General features: G+C 31.0%; 3 protein-coding genes across 4 annotated transcripts; 2 read left to right on the top strand and 1 right to left on the bottom strand.

The window, feature by feature from the left end:
* The first annotated feature begins 268 nt into the window (after nucleotides 1–268).
* On the top strand, nucleotides 269–5,172 carry LOC107029364 (BEL1-like homeodomain protein 9). The gene is made up of 4 exons (XM_015230763.2): nucleotides 269–823; nucleotides 3,307–3,650; nucleotides 4,269–4,329; nucleotides 4,440–5,172. The coding sequence occupies exons 1-4, from the start codon at nucleotides 269–271 to the stop codon at nucleotides 4,992–4,994; spliced, it is 1,515 nt and encodes a 504-aa protein (XP_015086249.1). The 3' UTR covers nucleotides 4,995–5,172.
* Nucleotides 5,173–7,187: 2,015 nt separating this feature from the next.
* LOC107029388 (F-box/LRR-repeat protein 14) lies at nucleotides 7,188–10,856 on the bottom strand. Of its 2 annotated transcripts, none has more exons than XM_015230789.2 (3): nucleotides 10,820–10,856; nucleotides 9,145–9,213; nucleotides 7,188–8,815 (listed from the first exon to the last, which is right to left on the bottom strand). In XM_015230789.2, the coding sequence occupies exon 3, from the start codon at nucleotides 8,767–8,769 to the stop codon at nucleotides 7,366–7,368; it is 1,404 nt and encodes a 467-aa protein (XP_015086275.1). In that variant the 5' UTR covers nucleotides 8,770–8,815; nucleotides 9,145–9,213; nucleotides 10,820–10,856; the 3' UTR covers nucleotides 7,188–7,365. The 2 variants fall into 2 exon arrangements, with proteins under 2 accessions (XP_015086275.1, XP_015086277.1); XM_015230791.2 differs by having other exon boundaries at nucleotides 9,156–9,213.
* Nucleotides 10,857–13,204: 2,348 nt separating this feature from the next.
* On the top strand, nucleotides 13,205–17,028 carry LOC107029398 (mitochondrial substrate carrier family protein B-like). The gene is made up of 7 exons (XM_015230800.2): nucleotides 13,205–13,713; nucleotides 14,513–14,689; nucleotides 14,792–14,941; nucleotides 15,340–15,441; nucleotides 15,548–15,618; nucleotides 15,725–15,792; nucleotides 16,270–17,028. The coding sequence occupies exons 1-7, from the start codon at nucleotides 13,456–13,458 to the stop codon at nucleotides 16,509–16,511; spliced, it is 1,068 nt and encodes a 355-aa protein (XP_015086286.1). The 5' UTR covers nucleotides 13,205–13,455; the 3' UTR covers nucleotides 16,512–17,028.
* The last annotated feature ends 4,957 nt before the right edge of the window (nucleotides 17,029–21,985 follow it).

Below are 21,985 nucleotides of genomic sequence, written 5' to 3'. Positions count from 1 at the left end.
CCTAGCTTTGATTTGATTGTCTTTTTCTCTTTCTCTCTCACCTCAAAACTGATAGATATCAGTATATATATTGTCATAAATCCTAATACCAATAATAACACTACTTCTAGCCTTTCACTTCATCCAATCACACCCACATCTCTTCACTACTATTATTCATTTTCACATCTTTCTTTTATTTCATCTTCCTTTCTTATTTTATTTTTTTTAAATAAAGAGTCTTGTTATCTTTCTTTTGCCTTGTTTTTTTTTTTTAAAAAAAAATTTAATGGCTGAAGGATTTGAACCTTATCATGTCCCACAACAAAGTAGAAGAGATAAGCTTAGAGTTTTACTTGATGAAAATAATAATAGTAATTGTCAAATCCCCCCTCTTTATGATCCATCTATTGTTTTATCTTCAGATTTATCAATTTTTCAAGAAATTAATGGCAACCCTTTTCTATATACATCTCAAATTCCAAGATTTCTTGATCATAATAATAATAATAGTAATAGTAATAGCAATGGTCAAGGTAATTTATCTTTGTCTTTGTCATCTCTTCATAATAATGACTTGTCTTCGTCTAAGAGTATTACTACGACTACTAGTTGTGTACCATTTGGACCTTTTACGGGGTACTCTTTAATTTTAAAGAGATCAAAGTTTTTGAAACCAGCACAAATTTTGTTGGATGAATTGTGTCATGTTACTAAAGGGATTTATGTTGATGATAGTAATGATGATGCTTCTAATTTGATGATGGATACTCCACAAGGTTTTACTAATGGAGATGAACAATTTGGGAAAAAGAAATCAAGGTTAATTTCAATGCTTGACGAGGTAGCTTTTATTAATTATTATTCCTTTTTATACATATAGTCATGAGGGTTCTTAGTTTTGGTATTTCTAATATGTTTTTTTAGTTCGATATTTAATATTCGCTTTGAAATTTAATTATTATTAGAAGAGAAATATGATCTTATGTTTTTTAAGTTTTCATTTTTAAGATTTAAACTTGAGACTTCGTGTTTGATGAGGATGTTTTTTGTCAAACCTAATTGAATTAGGAGGATATTGCTAATAACATCAAAGGTAAAGCTTTGAGTATTGAAAAAGTTGTTTTTTGTGAAACATATAAATTATGTGTTTTAGTTGTGAATATAGACATTAATATTTGAATTAGGATAAATGGTCTATATTTCACGCTATAAAAAAATGTGAATTATATAATAAAATTATTTTGAAATTCGTAGGAAACTTATTTTTCTTACAAATTTTCGTACAAATTTTCATGTAATTCACAATTTTTTTTATAATGGATCTCCGCTGTAGTGTCTAGTGTGTAACTCTTCTTTTAAACTATATGTGAATACGAAATGATTTATGCAACCGATTACTCAATTTTAATGTTCACATTTTTCTTCCTAGCTTGATTTATTTTTTTCTCTTTGTGGAAAAAGTTGAATTTTATTGAATGTGTGGTAGGGAGTAGAGTTCAGAGTTAGCTTGTTTCTGCATTAATTATAGAACCACATTTTTTTCTCCATTGACTTTGCTTGCAATTACTCAAGTCTTTTTGGTTAGTTTTAAAAGCATAGCCATCATACTTTGAAATTTTTTTGAGCAAAATATTTCAAAAAGAAGTAGTTATATATTTTTTTAATTTTAATTTTACTAATAAAACTATATTTTATTAGTATTTTTTAAATTCAAACCAAATATATTATCCAACTGCCTAACTTTTTACACTTTTTTTCTTATGATTCTTATCCAGCTGTTGTCTATGAAAACTCCAATGCTTTTCTTTTTTCTAGCAATTACTATATGTTAAAATTAAAAGAAAAGAGATTCTTTAAAGTGATGAGTTATCGTTAATGTCCGTACAAATATGCACTATGAGATTTTTTTGGGTATTTAGAAGCTTTTTAGCAATTTAATATTACTTCCAAATATTGCCTTTACTTTTTTCATGCTCGTTAAGAAATTATAAATATAAAATATAATTTATTAGAATATTTTTACTTAATAAACAAGTTAATTGATTTCTCTTAAACATCATTCATTCTTGTAGGCCATTGTCAAAATTAATAGTTTAGTACAATTCTGCTCTGATATCATGTTATAGTGTATGATTATCTTATCTAAAAGTTTAAATCATTAAAAAAGTATTTTTTATTTATTTATTAATATTCTCAACTGTAATTTTCGAAGGGGTGTACAACGTTTAGAATAAGTAAAAAGAAAGGTAGGGAGTAATTATTTTGTGATAAATCTTTTTTAGTTAAAATGGTAGTAATAAAAAAATATTTGTTACCTATATTAGATATACCAAGTGATATTTTATAGTGTAATTTATTATTGAATTAAAGGCTACATAAGGCTAGATGCCTATGTGATATAGGCGTACAGGTTCTTATAAATCACTAATTTATCTTTTTGGGAAAAGGTGATTTTAGGGAATATATGCACAAAAATTGGTGCCTTAATTAAAGTGTCCTACTCAATTATAGATAAGAAAATTCTAAATACTCCTCTTTTCTTTCTTTTTTTAGTGTGTGATATAATTTAATTAAATTTAAACGAAAAATATAAATTTTAGAATTAGTGCGCTTAAGTATGATATAAAATATTTGTGCAGCAATAAAAAATTTAAATTGAAACCATGGCTTCTTTTGTGTTTGTTGGTAGTTTTTTTGAACTTGTATATAGTAGTATAATTTAATTTTATATTTTTATTGTATAAAAGGTAATTTTATATTGGATTGTTTTGTTTCTTGATTTAAGGTTTTATCAAAAATGATTTTTCTATTTTTCTACATAAAGTTATGTTTTACATATAATTTTTTCCTCAAATTTTACTTTGTTGGATTATACTGGAGTGGTATTTGTTGTTTATGTATAAAGGTTAGAATTCCTTCTAATAAATTTAGTTACTTTGGTATCGAGGCATATGATTTTGAAATGTACGGATTCAAGATTCTATTATAATATTTTCTCAATTTGAGTGTCTCGTGCGAGTTTTTCATGTAACTTACTTATGTTCAATTTTGTATACGTATATCAATGTTTACTTATGCACAATTAAAGTTAGAATGCAAATATAATTTTCTATAATAATAACTACTAGTTGAACAATGATCTGAGAAATCAACCTGTTATCTCATATTGATAACTCACATTCAACACATATTTACTTAATTATGATCACTACAACAAAAGGGACATTCAATAACAACAAATTTTCCTTCTAGCAACAATTGATTTAATATCACTATATTCAGAGTTGCTAAAATCTTTAACGACGAGTTGTGGTTATTTTTTAGGTATACCATAAGTACAAGCAATATCATGAGCAACTACAAATGGTTGTGGCATCATTTGAATCAGTTGCTGGACTTGGAAATGCAGCACCATTTGCAAACATAGCTATAAAAACTATGTCAAAACACTTCAAATGCCTTAAAGATGCCATAATTGACCAACTTCAATTTACAACAAGCAAATCTTCACATGGTCAAATTAATTGTGAAAGAGGTGTTGGAATTTCTGGCAAAGGAATTTATTGCCAAAGACAAGAAACTCAACCTGTTTGGAGACCACAAAGAGGGCTTCCTGAACGTGCTGTCACTGTACTTAGGGCTTGGTTGTTTGACCATTTTCTTCACCCGTAAGTATCAATTTACGTGTCTTACTTTCTTTTATTTAATCAATTATTTACATATAGTTACGTTTTAACTCTAATACGGTTAACTTAATATGTTTAAGGCTACACAAGAATATTTTGGTACTCACTCTGTCCCAGATCAGTTGTCATGTTTCACTTCGTGGATAGTTAACTTGATTAATCTTCAAAGTTGAATTCGATTAAATCAACTTCGTCTATTACAATTAAAATATAAATTTTAAAAAACTATATGAAAAAATTACAAGTTGCAATTTTCATAGCAATTTGATGAAAAACTGTGTTTTAAAGCATTGGTCAAAGTTTTACATAGTTTGACTCCCAAAAAATGATTTGAGATGAAAAGAGTATATCATATATATACATTTTAGTTTAAAAAATAAAATTCAAGAATTACTAGAACGCATCAATTAAAACGGAAAAAGTATCACTACTCTCTTCAAAAGAAGATTTAACTTACATGGACAGATACCGGCACACATTTTGGACTATAATTAACCGTTATAATATCTTAGCTAATTTTACTTATTATATAAAGTTCATTTGCAATTATATCTTTTAGATGATTTAATAGTATTAAAATCATATTACTTGTTATTGCAGTTACCCCACGGACACTGATAAAGTTATGTTAGCCAAACAAACTGGACTCTCAAGAAATCAGGTTTGTACATTTTCAAACATATTTTTACACTAATTAATACAGTTTTAACTTGTTATAACATGTTAGTTATAATTTTATCGAATTAATAATATGATAACATATATGCTTAGGTTTCTAATTGGTTCATCAACGCGAGAGTAAGACTTTGGAAACCTATGGTAGAAGAGATTCACATGCTTGAAACTCGAGAAGGTAATAATAAATCTTCTTCACATAGAGAAGGACCTAACAACAACAACAACAACAACATCGATAACAATAATCCAATTGAACATTTTCCTATGAGTAATTCAAATGCATGTGAAAGTAAAACACCATCTACATCAACATCAAGATTAGAAGACCTTCCATCTAAACGAACTCGAAATGAGTTAACAAATATTCCCAATAATATTGGAGGAATCGCGGATTCAATAAATTTATCCTATGGAAATTTGTCAACTGGAGTTGGTGGTGGTGTATCGTTAACGTTAGGGCTTCATCAGAACTCCGGTAATATTGGTTTATCGGAGCCATTTCCGATGAATGCAGCTAGACGTTTTGGTATCGACAATAATACGAGTAGTGAAAGGGTTATTTTTGGTGGATTTGATGAACAAAATGGACAATTTGGAAGAAATAATAGTATGGTTGGTGGGCAATTCTTGCATGATTTTGGTGGTTGAATGAACAAAGCGGAACGTCTAGTGTGACATCGTTATTTTTTGACATATTTGAAAGGTTATATTTTATTGTATGCTATTAATACTTGCTCTGTTGTTTCGTCCAAACAGTTATGAGGTGTAAATTAAATTGGAGGTTGATCACAAGGTTCTTGATTTTAAAAGATACATTTCAATTTCATGTGTCTTTGTTTTTGCTAGTAAATATTGTTTACATTATTTACCTTAGTGTATATATATATATATATATATATATATATATATATATTCTTTAGTAGAATGGAAGATTTATGCTTATTTTTATTTGAATAAAGTTCTTTCGAGGATAATCACAAGGAAGATCTTTGACTGAAAAATTATCATGCCTAGTTTATAGTATTTGATATGGATACTATAGTAGATTTAATTTATTCAGGCTCGAACTGAATGATTTAAAATTATCATGTGTAGTTTTTTTGGGCATATTGTGTGTATATATGCTAATATATTCATGCATTTGGTATTAAGAGTCCCGAGCAACATATATAGCTTACTAAAGAAAAAGAAGATGTATTTATAAAGTTAATTATGTGATTCAAACAACACATTGTTATTTTGGGAAACAAGAAAAAGAAGATGTATTTATATGGGTTAAAATATTTTTCAATTTTTATGTTTATGTTATAGAATTTATTTTTTTTAAATCTAGCAAAACAATTCCCTTAAAAAGAAGAGGAAAACAACTTTTCTAATGAAATTAGCTAAGGAAAACAAATTTCGATATTCTGAAATTCATTATTTCTTTTTCATCCACTCGAACTAATTACTAAGAAAATGATTAATAGATAACAAGTTATGCTATTTTATCTACTATCTTTTTAGTAATTTTTTTTTTTTAAAGGCGAAATAATCTGAGAGACCCCGTATCTAGCTCCTTAGTTTGTCATTTTTTGTTTCTTGGCTCAATGATGGAGGTTGCTTTATGCATGAGCTATCTTTGTTTGTTTTGGTTGCATGTTTTTCTTTTTTTTGGGCAGCTTTCCATTGAACAATCATTTCAATCTGTCTCTCTCTTTTTTTACTTTTTTTTTAACTAATAAGTTCTGTGTCACTAAATAAAATGTCTTCTTCCTAAAGAAATTTGGGAATCTTTTATAAAGGGTGCAGTACTTAAAAGTTATTTTAATTCCCCATTTTAACTTTTTCTAGTGGGTGGGGTGGGCCTTTAAATTTTCTCATTATTTTTACTTAAAATAATTGAAACATATAATTGTCGATTGCTTTCTCTGCTTTTGATTTCGATATTATTTGTTGTTTTTATTGTTCTCTTTTAATTTATTTTATAATAAATTGATTATAAATTTTCATTTTTACATATATTAAAATGATTTATAATCATATAGATTTTTATAATTTATTTAGATATTTCCTCCGTTTCAAAAAGAATGACCTAGTTTGATTTGGAACGGAGTTTAAGAAAAAAAAACTTTTAATCTTGTGGTTCTAAATTAAAGTTATATCAAATGTATTAAAATGTCCTTTAATCTTGTGATCTTAAATATGCCACGTGAAAAGTTAAAATTAAAGTGTTGCCAAAAAAGAAAAGGATCTTTTTTTTAAACAAACTAAAAAGGATACAGGGACATTCTTTTTTAAACGGAGGGAGTAATAACTTTTTTAAAACATTTTTAATCCAATTAAACAAATTCACATATGCGAAGTACATATATTATGGATGAGAATATAATTGAGATGCTTTGTAATCATTTGTTTCTGTACACATTTGGTGCAGTATCTTAATAATTATTGTCTCTTTTTTTTTCCTTTATTAAGGGCTGTAAAAGTAAATAGTAGCTTTAGAACGTTAGAAGAGCCATTATAAAAATATTATTGTTAATATTATATAAATATGAGGGTAAAGTAAAAGTGGATATTAGAATTATTTCTTAAACTTTTTGTATCCACAAGGCAAACTCCTAGTAGAAAGTAGTGACAAGATATAGATGCTTCATAGTCCATAGAGAATGGAAGCAGGAACAACACATCCTACAAGTGTGAGTTTGGTTGGGTGATGTGTACGCAACTTTACTCCTATCCAGTGGCGTACCATATATATATACTATTAAAATGATACACGAAACGGGACAACCTTAACATAACAAGTTGTTATACTCTAGTGGTCTCACCTCCTTGGAATGAGGAAGTGCTTCCGAAGCATAGGAAACAAACACTCAAATTAGCCTTTATTATGCAACATGCATGTGGACATAGGGAATTCTGTGTTGCAGATTACAGAAATGTTATGAAAAACAAAATGACTGTACAAAAAGTCGTAATTAGACGAAACAACCTAACCTGTAAAACATCTGGAAAAATACTTGTATAATGGGAAAGCTTAGTACATCCATGACAAATCTTGCTTGAATGTGACAGACTTTGCAGCTCCTTGAACTCCCCTTTCTGATATCTGTGGACAATCCTCTACAACCAAAAAGTCTAACTTGTAAGCCCCGACGAGAGGTTTTAACCCATCATCAGTCACTCCCAAACACTTCCTCAACCGTAATGTACATAATTGAGGAATTTGGCTAGCAAGCTGCATTCCGTCATCAGTGATTTCTTGGCACCTTACAAGTTCCAAGATTTGGAGATATTCTGCTGAACGAAGAGCTTGCATTCCAATATCGTCAAAAGAATACACATGGTCAAGAGCAAGTTCTCTTATTGGACACATTTGTATTAACATAAGTATTCCATTCAAAGTAAAGGAAGAAAATGAAGGGAACTCTCCATCAGAGAAAGACAACCTAACCGTATCAAGCAGAGAGCAGTTCTGAGCCACTGCCTTTAGACTTTCATCTGTTAACCGCAATGGATTGTTTTGTAGCAGAGGAAGCGAGAAGTCTGATGGAACTCGGAGAGAGATTGATCGAAGGTTGCTTGATTTCTGGGCCAAACATACTATGTCACAGTCCCTAACCCCAACACACATGTCTAAGTGAATTTTTTCCAAATTCTTGCATTTCCCTATTACGCATGCAAGCCCTCTCCCGGGGCTGATAACACAGTTCACTAAACAAAGTTCAAGCATGTTCTCACATGGGATCAATTGCTTTTGCCACCGGTCAACTGCCAAACGGTCATAAAGCTTCATATATCTGTAGTTGGCATCAACCTCAAATTGCAGTCTCTTCAATTTTCTCCAAGTAGGTCCAAGCTTAATCAAATCACCTTCTCCGATAACCCTACAATTCTTGATGCAGAGATCTTCAAGCATTTCATGTTTTCCGAGATATTCTAGCCACTCCATACTACTAACACTAAGACATCTAATCAGGTGAAGCACACTAAGGGCTTTGCAGCCCACAACAAGAGACAGGATGCCACAACCAGTAATTCTGGGAGCAAAGTTCAACTTCAAGGATTTAAGTTTCGAACAAGAAGCCAAGTAACTAAGACCAGCATCCGTTATGAAAGTACAATAACTCAACATGAGGTCCTTGAGCAAAGGGCAACAACGTGAAAGGATGAGAAGACCGTTATCATCCAACTGCTTCCCTAACTTAGACATCCAACCAGAGTAAATAATTTCCACTTTCTCCAAGTTATGGAATCTGTTGCATAGAGCGGTTAATGCATCACAGACAGGATGTAAACCACACCCTACGCGTATAGATATTCTCAGTCCATTATCCAATTTGTGGAAGCGTTTGCAAGTTAGGGATACAGAGTTCCTATCAGTAGTTCTTTTAATCCTTCCCAATATATCCAGAAGTAATTCAGCTGGCAAATTATCCATCTGGATTCGGACTTCTCTATCATCAATTCAGTAATACAGTAACAACCTAAAACACATAAAACTAGTTTTAACAAAAGGTTTTATTAAATTAACCTACAAAATCAAATGAAAGCGCATGCGGCAGTCTGAGTTAGTTATAAAAGAAGTGATAGCAGTAGCAAATAGTAGGCTATTTTGTTATGGAAATTCTCTGAGTCTCTCTCATCCCCAATTCTGAGAACCCGAGCTTCTCATCCCCCTTCACTCTACCTTACATTTCAGTCTTATATCCTCACCTTCCTTCGTTGCATTCTCTAATATAGACTCAGCTGTAATTCAATCCTATTTTCAAGTAATATAAACAATAATTGGAGCTTTACTGTTACACGAACTCACAGATAATTCACCTTTACTGCTAGAAATCCACCATACTCTATCTCTTTCATCTGTGTTACCTCAATGACCCTGCACGGGCAAAACAGATCAGTTAGTGCAGTTAACACCGAATTATTTAAGTTTCTTCTCACTCTTAGTGTCCATTCTTCTTTAGGGGAGTAATTACACAATTTAGCATCACAATCAAAGAGTCAAATCCAGACACTTTAAGATGAAAAAACCATTGGCTTAATAACCTCCGACGATTCCTACCATCCCGAGTAAATGGTGACAAATGAACATAGATCCCTACAATGATACTCTTCTATTATAAAGTAGACACAGTCTGTCATAATGTACATTCTTTGTCTGCCTGAATTTTTTTTAACACATTGCAAACTCTTCAACAATATCTGCAATTTGAGGGATTGCATTCACAGTCCTCTTTATCCAGTTACAATAGAAAATGATGCTGATTCTCCGCGTGATTATCTCACATCCTCACACTCAACAAACAAACAAACAAAGATGATCTACTATTGACATGATAATACTCATAATGCTAGCAAATGTATGTCTTTTTTCTACTTTAACCAGGATGAGATAACATCCATGATTTCCATTAAGGCGGTTCGAAAAAAGAACGTAGTGCCTAAGATTAGAATTTGGAACCTCAAGGTGAGTTTTGAACTCCTCAACCACTAAGTCAACCTTTAATCTTAAGTAGGTTCAAAATCAATATAGACATAAAAATTCTTTCAAATAAGTGTAATTTTTTGCCAAGGAGGTTCGGGTGACCCCGCTCAACTACCTCTAGGTCCGCCCCTGATTACAAATAGACACAAGTTCTATTAATCTAATTAACTAGATGTGTTTTTTTATCATCAAAATATGCAAAACGTATGCTTTTTTTTTTCACAACCTCTAGCAGACTTCTTATGCATTACAAATCTCAACTAATCCTTCATAGAATACCAACATAAGTATTTTTCAACTAAGGGACTGTTTGGTAATATAAGCATTTTGCAGAAATTGCTCTGTTGTAAAATAAGTAAGTTTCTGACTTACTTCTATTGTTTAATTGGGAAAATGCACAAGTATTCCCTAGACTATGACCGAAATTCTAGAGACACACATTAACTAAACTAAGGTACTATTATCCTGAACCCAATTTCTTTTGTAATTTTCTGTACCTTTTTGGCTTATGTGACATCCAAATATCTCCACATGCTTGGAGTCGGAGTCTGCCACGTAAAACAAAAATTTTACAAAATTACAAAAAAATAAATTCAGGAATTATAGGAGCTTAGTTTAGTTAATGTGTGTATCTAGGATTTCGGTCATAGTCTATCTAGAGGGTAGTTGTGCATTTTTTCTTGTTGATTAGTAACCAAAAATATATTATTCCAAGTACTTCCGTTAAGGATGCCATTTTCATTTTTCCTCTTACAGAAAAATGTTTCTAACCAACCAAATATGGAAAATATTGTATTTCCTCCCTACCAAAACACACCCTAAAGATCATTACAAATCAAAATAGAATCTTAATCCCAAAAAATGAGAAAAAAAGTCGTGAACAATCGTAAATCTCTAGATTGCATTAATAAATTCTAATTAAACCCGCAATAGATAAATAAAAAGGACATAATTGAAAAAATAAACTATAATTCTTCGAAGAGAAACAGATTGAACTCACCTGAAGAGAGCATGAAGAAGAAGAAAGATGAAGAAATTGGCAATTCAATTGAGGGGTTTAAAGACACGTACATACCAGTAAACTATCAAATGTCACAATTGCCCTCAGATCGATTAGTTCTTTGAATACACGTGTACTCCATGCTAACTACTAAAAATATATTAAGGTCTTAATTGTTTCCCCGTAATGTCTTTTTAGACCAACTTTTATACATAACAAATATAAAACTCATATTTGTATCTTATAGCTATGGTTTGTATAATTACGCTTAATAACAAATATAGTCTGCTATGGATCATCATATTGTATAACTCGTTGACAATGCTTTAGATTCGTATAATTTTGCTGACAGACCATTTATATAAATCGTTGACAGTCTGCCAATTCAATTTTATCTGGTTTTGTAAATTTTAACACAATTGAATTTTAAATAAAATATTTGTACAATGAATCTCACTCGCTTTATACAACACCAGGAGCGGCTTAACGTGATTGGGGGTCTAAAGCGAAATTTTAAATCGGGGTCTAAAATATAAACAAATTATATATACTTATTTATTCAACATTTATTTTTCTTACACTAGTTAGATAAATTTTATTAGTGTTTTTTCAATTATTAATTTTAGGTAGGATTTTATCAACTCAACAATGAAAAACATCCTTTCAGTGAGACAATTATTATATGAATTGTCAACATAATTTTATAAGTAATTAGTTGACAAATATTAAATAAAAATGAGAGTTAAAATCATAAAATTTGACGCAAGAAGTTGATAACTTGATATATCCCATTTTAATATGATTTTAGTAATGCTTGAAACTAAAATTTAAAAAGAAATAAAACATAAATTGTAACTCACTATGTTCAACACTTTTCACTACTAATTCTTATTTTTAACAAAGTAAAAAGATGTTAGAGTGGGTAAAATAATATATATTTAAAAAAAATTATACTTTTTATTATAAATAATCTATTTTTATATAAAACTTTTAACTCATGATTTATTCTTGATAAAATTTTAGGGGCCTCTGAAATTCGAGGACCTAAGGCAAATGCCTTATTTTGCAATGCATAAAGCCGACACTGTACAATACAAATTATATATTGTAATTTGTATAATTTGTATTTGTATAAAGCGAGAGAGACAACAACGAACTGGTCAGGGAAAAATCTGTATTTGTATAACTATAAGTGTATAGGACGAAAACAAATATATTTTGTACATTTGTGTTTGTATAAAAGCGAGAAAGGCGAGGGAGAGATTGTCGAGAGCGGCGAGTGAAAAACCTAGGAAGAGAGGCAAATAAAAACAATTTTTCGATTTGATTTGGTTTGTCGATTCGATTTGACTTGTACACCCCACTCAACACCATCACTAATTTTCACTATATATGACTAACTATCACTAATTAATTATTAATATCTTCAATCACCACCAATCCAACTATCATCATCAATCACTATGATTGATTAACACTAGCATGGTTCATATGTCAAAAGAGTAGCAAAATGTTACTAATAGTTTTAAAAGGACGATTAATATTTAATTACTGATTTTAAAATTGGTTACTTTGCTAAATTAATCCATTTTTATAAGGAAAAAATTCACATATAGCCACTTAAAAATAATTAATTACTCTTCATAGCTATAGTTTAATAATTACAATTTGCAACTACATGTTATATGGAGAAGAGAGGCGAGTGAGATTGCGAGAGAGAGGAGAGAGGCGAGAGATAGGAGGAAAAGAGTGGGAGAACAGTGATTGTATATGTAATGGTTAGATAATTGTATATTACACATATGTATTTGTATATATGACAAGAGAGATTCGAAGAAGGAGGAGAGAGACGAGCGATACTAGGAGAGGGAGGAGAGAGGCAGGCGAGAGAAGGCAGAGAGTGGGAAAGAGGTGAATTGTATATGTATATAATTGTATATTATACATATACATTTGTATATAGGGCAAACGAGATTGGGAGAGGGAGGAGAGAGGTGAGCGAGAGAGGGCAGAGAATGAGAGAATGATGAATTGTATATGTATATAGGTTAAATAATTATATATTATACATATGTATTTGTATATTCTGGTGAATTATACATATACAATTATGACTAATTATACAAACTCGAAGTCAGTCCACGTAATTAATGTATAATGTTAGTCGCGAGTAGTAATTATAGCAAACTATAGTTATGATGAGTAATTAAATAGTATAAATTTGTTTTGCTGCGTAATTTTCTCTTTTTAGAAAGCATTGGGCTTTTGTAGCCCAAATTATAATGGGCCTATTTTAAGCCCAACAGAAAAGAAAAGCCCAAACCAAGTAGTAGAAGCATAGAGAGATCAAAGAAAAGAATATTCTCCAACAAAAAAAAAAAATTGGAAAAAAGTCATTACACCAACAGAAGGTTTTGGTTCTCATAAAACAAAGAACACCACTTTGAAATCAGCCTTCTTCCTTAGGGTTTTCCCTAGGGTTTAGCAAAATTCTCCATAACAATTTTCTCTGTTTACAAAAATTAAATTCAAACCCTTTATCCAAAATCAGATGATTCAACTCTTTACAGTTTCTCAATTGTAAAATTTGTAAACGTGAACAATAAAAAAGCAATCTTTTTTATTGGATCAAAGAAATGGAAGCAAGAGTAGGTGTATCTGGACATGGCGGTGGTGTAGTGGAAGGTGGTGCAAGAAAGTTTTTACAACAACCCCAAAAGCCCCAACAACACCATCTTCAACAAAATCATCATTATCATACACAACAGCAACAACAACAGCCACAGCCTCAACCTCAGATTGGTACCGTCCCACAGCTTCTTGCTGGTGGCATTGCTGGTGCTTTCAGCAAAACTTGTACTGCTCCCCTTGCCCGTCTCACCATTCTTTTTCAGGTATTCCTTCTTTTATTGACCCCCTCCTAGTTTATTTTGCTTTTTCTGTTTCCTGGTTAGCTGGGTTAGCGACTGATACCACGGGAGAAGAAATCAGCTCATGTTTTTTATATGATGGAGTACCACTTGAGCTGAAACAGCCTCTCTACCTCTACAAGGTAGTGCTAAGGTGTGCGTGCTGCACTTGTGGGATTATAGTGGGTGTGTTGTTATACAGAATGAATCCTTCATTCTTTTTATTCTTAGTTAAGATTTAGACAGAAAAAGGAAATGGGATAGATGGGGAGTGGAGTTTCTAGAGGACAAGAATGATTCCAAAGAGGAATGCTTGATATTCTGTCTTTTAACATAATTAAGGGGTTGCCAAAGTTAAGATCTTGAACTCTGGAAGGACTTTACTGTTAGCTGATTCAATTGAATAGTTAAGTAATTAGTGAAATATGGGGTTGGAAAGGTTGTGTCTTTTCTAAATTTGTTTTCTTTACAGGTTGGGTTGTGTCATTTCTTAGAAAATGAAAATTGGACCCATGGAGGATTTGAATTCGTCAAATGGTTTGGTATTGATAGCGGGGGAGAAATGTATGATTAGCAATAATGTAGCTAAGGATGAGAAATTTTACATTTGCGTTTAGCTGTAGATTTGAGCAAGTGTACTCCATAAGTACATATGATTAAGTGAAAGATGAGTAATAAAACCTAAAAGCTTTGTCTTGTCAAAAATGTAGTTATAGTGATGTGGCAACAATTATTTTCCTTGATACTCTGTTCAATTCACTGAATGGAAGTTTTCAATTCGTAGGTTCAAGGCATGCATTCAGATATTGCAGTATTGACCAAGCCCAGTATATGTCGTGAGGCATTGCGTATTGTCAATGAAGAAGGATTCAGGGCTTTTTGGAAGGGGAACCTGGTCACTATTGCTCACAGGCTTCCTTATTCCTCAGTCAATTTCTATGCTTATGAACGCTACAAGACTGTGAGTACTTAATGACATAGATTTGTCTATATGACATTCGGCACAAAATGTTTCTTTCAGCTTGCATGTTGCAATCTTTTCTGAAAACTGTTATGCTGGCAGATATTGAAATCAATTCCTGGTCTGGATGGTAAAGGGCGATATGCAGGTGCGGATATTTTCGTGCACTTTGTTGGTGGTGGATTGGCTGGAATTACAGCAGCTGCTGCTACTTATCCGTTAGATCTTGTCAGAACAAGATTAGCTGCACAGGTATAAATATGTTGCAGTGCTTGTAGGTCTTGTTAATCAATTGAACAGTAGAAAAGCTGAAAAGGGTATATTAGTTATCGCTCTGAATTATGTTGGTTTCCTGTCTTGATTGATTATTGGAGCATCAAGCTGACGTCGTCCTTAGATTATAGATGGTGCATATACTTGTCAGATGTCATACTTTTCATCTGTTATACTTGTCTCTATGCCGGTGGACCACATACCAAAAAGACAGCTATTGCTCTAATTATCTAGATTGTGGCTTTTTATTTAATCCATAAGTATGGCTTAAGCATGTTATTGAACTGGTTCTTCAAGTTTCGTTGATTGTGGCTATTTGTTTGTTCCACAAATTTGTATTCAGCATTTCATTTAGCTGGTTCTTTTAAACTTTGCAGAGGAATACCATATACTATCAGGGCATCTGCCATTCTCTTCGTACCATTTGCAGAGATGAAGGCTTTTTTGGATTGTACAAAGGGCTTGGTGCTACATTACTGGTCTGTGTTTCTGCTCTGCCTTTCATATATGTTGAACAGTCCCCTGGTTTCATCTGAAAAAGAAGAAAGTAATTTACTATGCTAATTAGGTATTTTCTTGTCGCAGGGTGTTGGACCTAGTATAGCAATAAGTTTTTCTGTCTATGAGGCTTTGAGATCTTACTGGCAGGCTCAGAGGTAAGTACCACCATGTCTTGAGAGCCTACTCTATGGTAGATATCCTATCATTATCCTATCATTCTTTTATAACATCATCTTGGTTTCCATTTTCTGTTTTCCTTAGGCCCGATGATCCTACTATTGCAGTAAGTCTTGCTTGTGGAAGTCTGTCAGGAATTGCATCTTCAACTGGTGAGTAATTTGTATCAATAAAACACTAGTTATTTTTAGTACAATTGGAATGTTTGGATTCTTCGCTATGTACCTTCTCTTGGTTTAAAATTATACCATTTAGGGGTCGTTTGGTACGGGATGGGATAGGCAAAGCTATCCCACCATATATATGGGATAACTTATCCTCATTATTACAAGTATTAATGGTGAGATAAATAATCCTAGGACTAATTTATACCCCTAACCAAACACAGGAATTAAGTAATCCTGCATTTTATCCCGGTATTATTATTCCTTATCCCTTGTACCAAACGACCCTAGAGTATAGCTGTCCAACTTGCCTCTGCCTAGATTAGGGGGTTCAAGGCCAATACTTAAAAAAGTGAATTGTTGGAGGAGTGTAGGGAACAACATGGTTGTAAGTGAATCTACATACCATAGTTGAATGAAAATTGCAGTTCTTAACTGTTCTGTTGTATTCTTGATAATGTGCAGCAACTTTTCCTTTGGATCTTGTGAGACGAAGAAAGCAGTTGGAAGGAGCAGGAGGACGTGCACGCGTGTACAACACTGGCATAATGGGAATTTTTAAACACATAATCCGAACTGAAGGCTTACGTGGCTTGTACAGAGGGATAATGCCTGAGTACTACAAAGTAGTTCCCAGTGTGGGAATTGTGTTCATGACGTACGAGACACTGAAAAAGCTTCTATCTCAAGGGTCTTTTGATTCTTGACTTTTTCAGTAGTGCACTCTTTCAGTTTTTTCTGATTTTAAAAAAAAGCCACAAGGTTCAGTTTTGTTAAAGTTACCGGTTAGGAAGAAGCCTAAAGTATTGATATGGTAATTAGTATTAAACGAGAGATCATTCACACCGCAGCAAATTTTGTGGTTGCTGCTGTTTTAACTTGTTTTTTTGTTGTATAGCCATTGAAAATCATTAGTGTCCCACAACAATTGTATTTCTAGATATTATTTAGACTGGATAATTCTTAGGATTCTACCTTTCACCACCTTTAGATGATTGTATCATCCATACAGTTTTGTTTGTGGGAACTTTCTTTTCTCATGTCTTTACCATTTCATGTAGTGCCCTTTTGGCTAAAGTTTAGGCTATTCCCTTCATGATATTGTTGTAAGAACCAGTGGAGTATATGACAATACTGTTTGGCAATTGTAATCAAAGAGGACTATAAGTTTGTTCTTATTGTTCATTTGGTTGCTTCTTGCAAAAAGCAATTTGTTTATGCAGACCATTTGATTCTTGAATTACTTGTTTTGTATCTGGCTTGAGTACTTCAAAGAGGTCAAAAGTCTTGTGCGAGATATTTAAATAAGATTACAAGTTCATCTTGCATCCACTATTGTATTTAAGCTTTTGCTATGCGCGGGGTTCAGAGAGAAAAGACAGACTACGAGAGTCTACTGTATATAGCCTTACCTTGTTTTTTGGCAAGAAATTATTTTTAAAGTTTAAAACCTCGATTTTATGATTACATGACAATAATTTTATCAGTTATGATTCTTTATCATTGATATCAAAGCAATTGCAAATTTAAGTCATTAACGTGATATATACATAATAAATTATGAATGCACTAGTTGGTTTGAAACAATGACCATACGCACCTGGTTTTACAAATCAGATCAGAATACTATTAGCAAATCAATCAATCCGCATCCTAGGGTGCCAAGTAATAATATTTTTATATGCGGAGCTCGAGCTCTAAATCTCTAATTAAAAAACGATCAACAATTTCATTCATTGCATCATATTCAGATAAATAAAAAACGAATAAACCACATCATGAAAAACATATCAACATTTAGCATTTTATAGAAAAAAAAAGTACAATAAATAACATATTATCATGTCTCTCTATTATAAATATTTGGACAACACTTGACAATAGTAAATGGCCCTATTATGATTTTTCATGGCCAAATTTCTTCTAAAAGTTGTTATTTCGTTAATTAATTGAAGCTAAAAATTATGAATTTTAAAGAATATACAAACAAGGGGCTCAACCCTTATAAAGCTCACAAAAGCAATGACTTTGTGTAGGAAATTAAATTTGCAGTTACTTTCTACTTCTTAGTTCATTTAATTTACTTTAACTTAAATTAATCATGTTTTATTATTAACTTCATATGATGCCTTCAATCTTTTGAGGTGTCTTTCTAGATATTTCAAACTCAAACTAATTAGATTATTAAATAATATTTTTTTTAAAAATATTGTTTTAACTTTGAATATCTTGTAAATAGTAAAAACCACTACAATATTAATGATTTAGACATGTTTTTGTAATTAAAAGTAATACGAAATATTATTCAAGTAAAGATTATACTCTTATTGGCATACTTAATTAGGTAAAGTCTTAATTTTATTTTTAAATATTGTTACGACTTCTAGAATATTATGATTGTTTGTATAACAATTTACCTAGTTGAATTTTTTTCTAAAAAAGTTATAATCAATAAGAGCTTACCTAAGATATAAACATATGTAGTGTTATGTTCCGTAAAATAGTTTTTATATGCATATTCACGTCTTATGAATTATTATAAGAAATATTGTGTTGTTAATTCTAAAAAAATAATAATAAAATCATAATTAACCATTATGTCTTTTAAGAATTTTTGAGAATAAAGTTAACTCATGTTTGAATAATTTAAACATATATTTAATTATTTATATTTTCAAGAATGTTCATATAAAATTTACCAAAATATATATGATGAGGATAAAAACGGAGTGATATTCTTTCAAAAAATATTTCTTTTTTGTCTTTTAAAAAATATTTCAACAGTGCATGAAACAGTGAATGTTCCCAATTGTCTTGGTTACCTGGTCACTATGGCACTACAACTATCAACTATGACACACCTTCACCGTTTCAAAATTCATACTGCTCTTCTTGGTGACTAATTCTTTTATGAAGTTTCGCATATCCCGATATTTTCAACAACTCTTCCATTAAAGGGAGATTTATACAAAATGTTTTAAAATAGTAGAATTTTTTTAAACTTTGCATCTTCATCCTTCTTTTTAGTCTTTGAGGTAATAGTGCATTCACTTTGAGCAATGATTTTGTAAATTTCAACGAAGAAACAACCCATCTTTGCAATTTCCCGGAGATAAGTTTATTTGGACATTTCTTGCTTTCGTTTGGTGGAATGTCTACAAAAGCATCAATACGAAGTTTTGTTTTACGAATCAAGGGGTCAATTTTTAGTGTTAAATAATTCAAAGTGAAAAATAATATGTTATGTTAAGAATATATTTGTTTTATTAAAAAAATCAAGTATTATTGAGAAAGTTATAATCAAACACAATTTCGTTTTCAAAATATTCAAATAAAATAAGAAAATATTTGTAATATATATGTATTAGCTCATGTATGTATTAATTTATAATATGGTGTTATTATCTATTTCAAGATATTACTCTTCAAGAGCAAATTTGAGAAAATTAATTAAGTTGAGTGTCTTTTGTTAGTTTTTAAAAACTAGATATATAATTTTTATAAAAAGTATATCCAAATTATAATATATTCGGAGAAAGTATGGCATCACAATTTCAACTTTAGTAGAGTAATTCAGTGAAAATATCACCACATCTTAAGGGTAAGTTGTAAATATCTTAGAAGAAACTGTCCAATCTAAAAATATTACATAATATGAATTGAAGAAATTATTTATAAATTAAGATAAAATAAATAAATGAGTAATAATAATTTAGTTAAATTATTCATTTAGTTGATATCTTCTTAAAATGGACTGGAAGGACCTCAGAAGAGCCTTGTTCCATTGTTCTATATTCTTCTTTTTCTTTATAAAAAGAAAGTCAAATTTCTAATCATCAATATCAGATGTAACGACACATGTCGACACTTTCACTTCATATGTGGTAGTTAAGGTGAGAGAAATTAACGAGTAGACAGGTGAAGAGGAGATGCATTAACGTATTAAACATGAGGAGGTGTGAGAGGTTGGTTATAGAAGCTACGAGGAGAGGCAGATATAAACCGAAGAAGTATTGGGGAGAAATGATAAGATAAAATATGACCTCAGATAGAAAGGTTTGAAGGACACATTCGAGGATAGAAGGTTAATAGGCTATGTAGTGTTGACTTGCTTAAGGTGATTTGTGTTTGTCATTATACTATTTGTTTTATTGTCGCTCTTGTTTTTGGTATTTATCGTTGTTTAGTATTGTTTTCATTATCTATATATTTTACTTAAATTGTTTATTATGTTTCAATGAGTATGCTATTTTGTTATTGTCCTACCTATACTTCTTCAATGTCTCCTCCTATTTGTACCTCGATTTGTTGCACCTAATGATCCAAAAATCTTTCAAAAACATCCTATCTATCTTTATGAGATAATAATATATACTACATATTTTCCATCCTCCTCAAACCTCGCTACATTTCACTCGATATACTATCATTATCAGCATCATCATGACATTTACATATAATAAGCCAATTTAAGGATAATGTAATAATGTGTGACCTATACACCAGCAAATTATAAGAATATGACAAAATTAATAAGATAGAATGCATCTCATTATATTCTCTTTCACCCTAAAAGACCCCACATGCACATTCCTCTTGAATTCAAAGATGCTACAACTTCTACCATATTAAGTGTGAACAAGCTTAATGAGGTGGAGTTAAATTGAGTAGTGGTTTTTTTTAATTTTTGATGGCAATTAGAAGTACTAATAAGCTAAAAGTAATTGTATTATTGATTAGTTAGAAGAAATTTAAGGCAATATTTTTTTAATAATCTTTATGTTATAAATAGATTGTTTTGTGAATGTTCATATATAATTCTCTAAATGAACTTGCGTCCTAATAAGATTTGCAATACTTTCCTCAGACTTGCAATTAATTAGAAAGCTTACAAGTAACTTAAGCAAAGTAGCTTACAAATAGTTCTAACATAATAGAGCGCGTTGTAACAACGCTTTTTTTTCTATAAATAGAGTGTTAATTCAATTTATTTATATATCCGTTTGAAGAAAAATGGAATCTCTTTTTTCTTTTGATTTTTTTTATATTTACTCTTAATTGTCTTGATATTTATTATTAATTCATGACACTTTATTATTTTTCCAATCTTAAAAGCTAGTCAATGAGGAAGAGACATCATTGTCTGAGGAAAGAAAGGTTCCCATCTTATCATTGGCTTTAAAAAGGAACAGAATCATCAACACAAAATGATATATTCCAGCCTTCTTGGTGACAGCACCTTATCATATAGGAGTATATATTTATTATATTATTATACCAAACCTTATACTTGACATAATTTTATTATATGTCCACTTTATTGAGGCACTATAAATTATTGCTTCTCATGCTTAGTTTGTTCATCAACACTTCTCACAAGAAACTTTCCTCTCTTTACTTCCTTTTTTTCTTAAATTCCTTAAATTTCGTGTATCATAATTATTATTATAAATACTGTGTTAGGTTAATGGTAATCTGCATCCTGAGGTTTAGATCAATTTCTAATTTACTGGATCTAGTCCTTAGGATGCAGATTATCTTTACCTTACAGACAGTGCACAAATCTTAATTTGCATGTGAGGTTATATTGCTATAATTCATATATTACGCACAATACATCAAATTTGATCGAATAGGTGGAATTCAAAAAAGATATTTTATATTATGATAAACTCTAGACTCAAAAAAAAATTATTTTTCAAAATAATATGAAAGAAGTGCAAGATCATGGTAAAATCTTTCAATCACTATTAATGCACAATGAATAACCTTATTAATCTGAATTATGTTTCCTTTTTTTTTTTGAATAAAAAGAAAATCAAATTAGGTCTCCTAGAACATGACTAGGGTTTTGCAAATTAATGCATGACTTACAAGGATGGCTTAACAAAATTGACGACCTAAAATTAAGAAAACTAAACCTTAAGAAAGGCCTTAAATTTAATCAACACTAAGTTTTGCATATTTTTGTTTGATTTCATTCTTTTTTGTTTTGTGATGATGGTGTACGATCATTTAACTATTCACTCGACTATCTACGACTACTAGATGCCACCATCTAAGATGTTTAGTTACTCTACTCACCAAAACTTCGACAATATTGTTATTCTAAATAAGTACTTTGAGGACCATAGCTTATATATATGTGTTTGTGTGTGTGTGTGTGTGTGGGGGGGGGGGG

Source organism: Solanum pennellii, chromosome 9 (assembly GCF_001406875.1).
Source record: "Solanum pennellii chromosome 9, SPENNV200".
Taxonomy (NCBI): domain Eukaryota; kingdom Viridiplantae; phylum Streptophyta; class Magnoliopsida; order Solanales; family Solanaceae; genus Solanum; species Solanum pennellii.
Note: the sequence above shows the minus strand (reverse complement) of the source record. Positions and strands in the feature narration are given on the sequence as shown.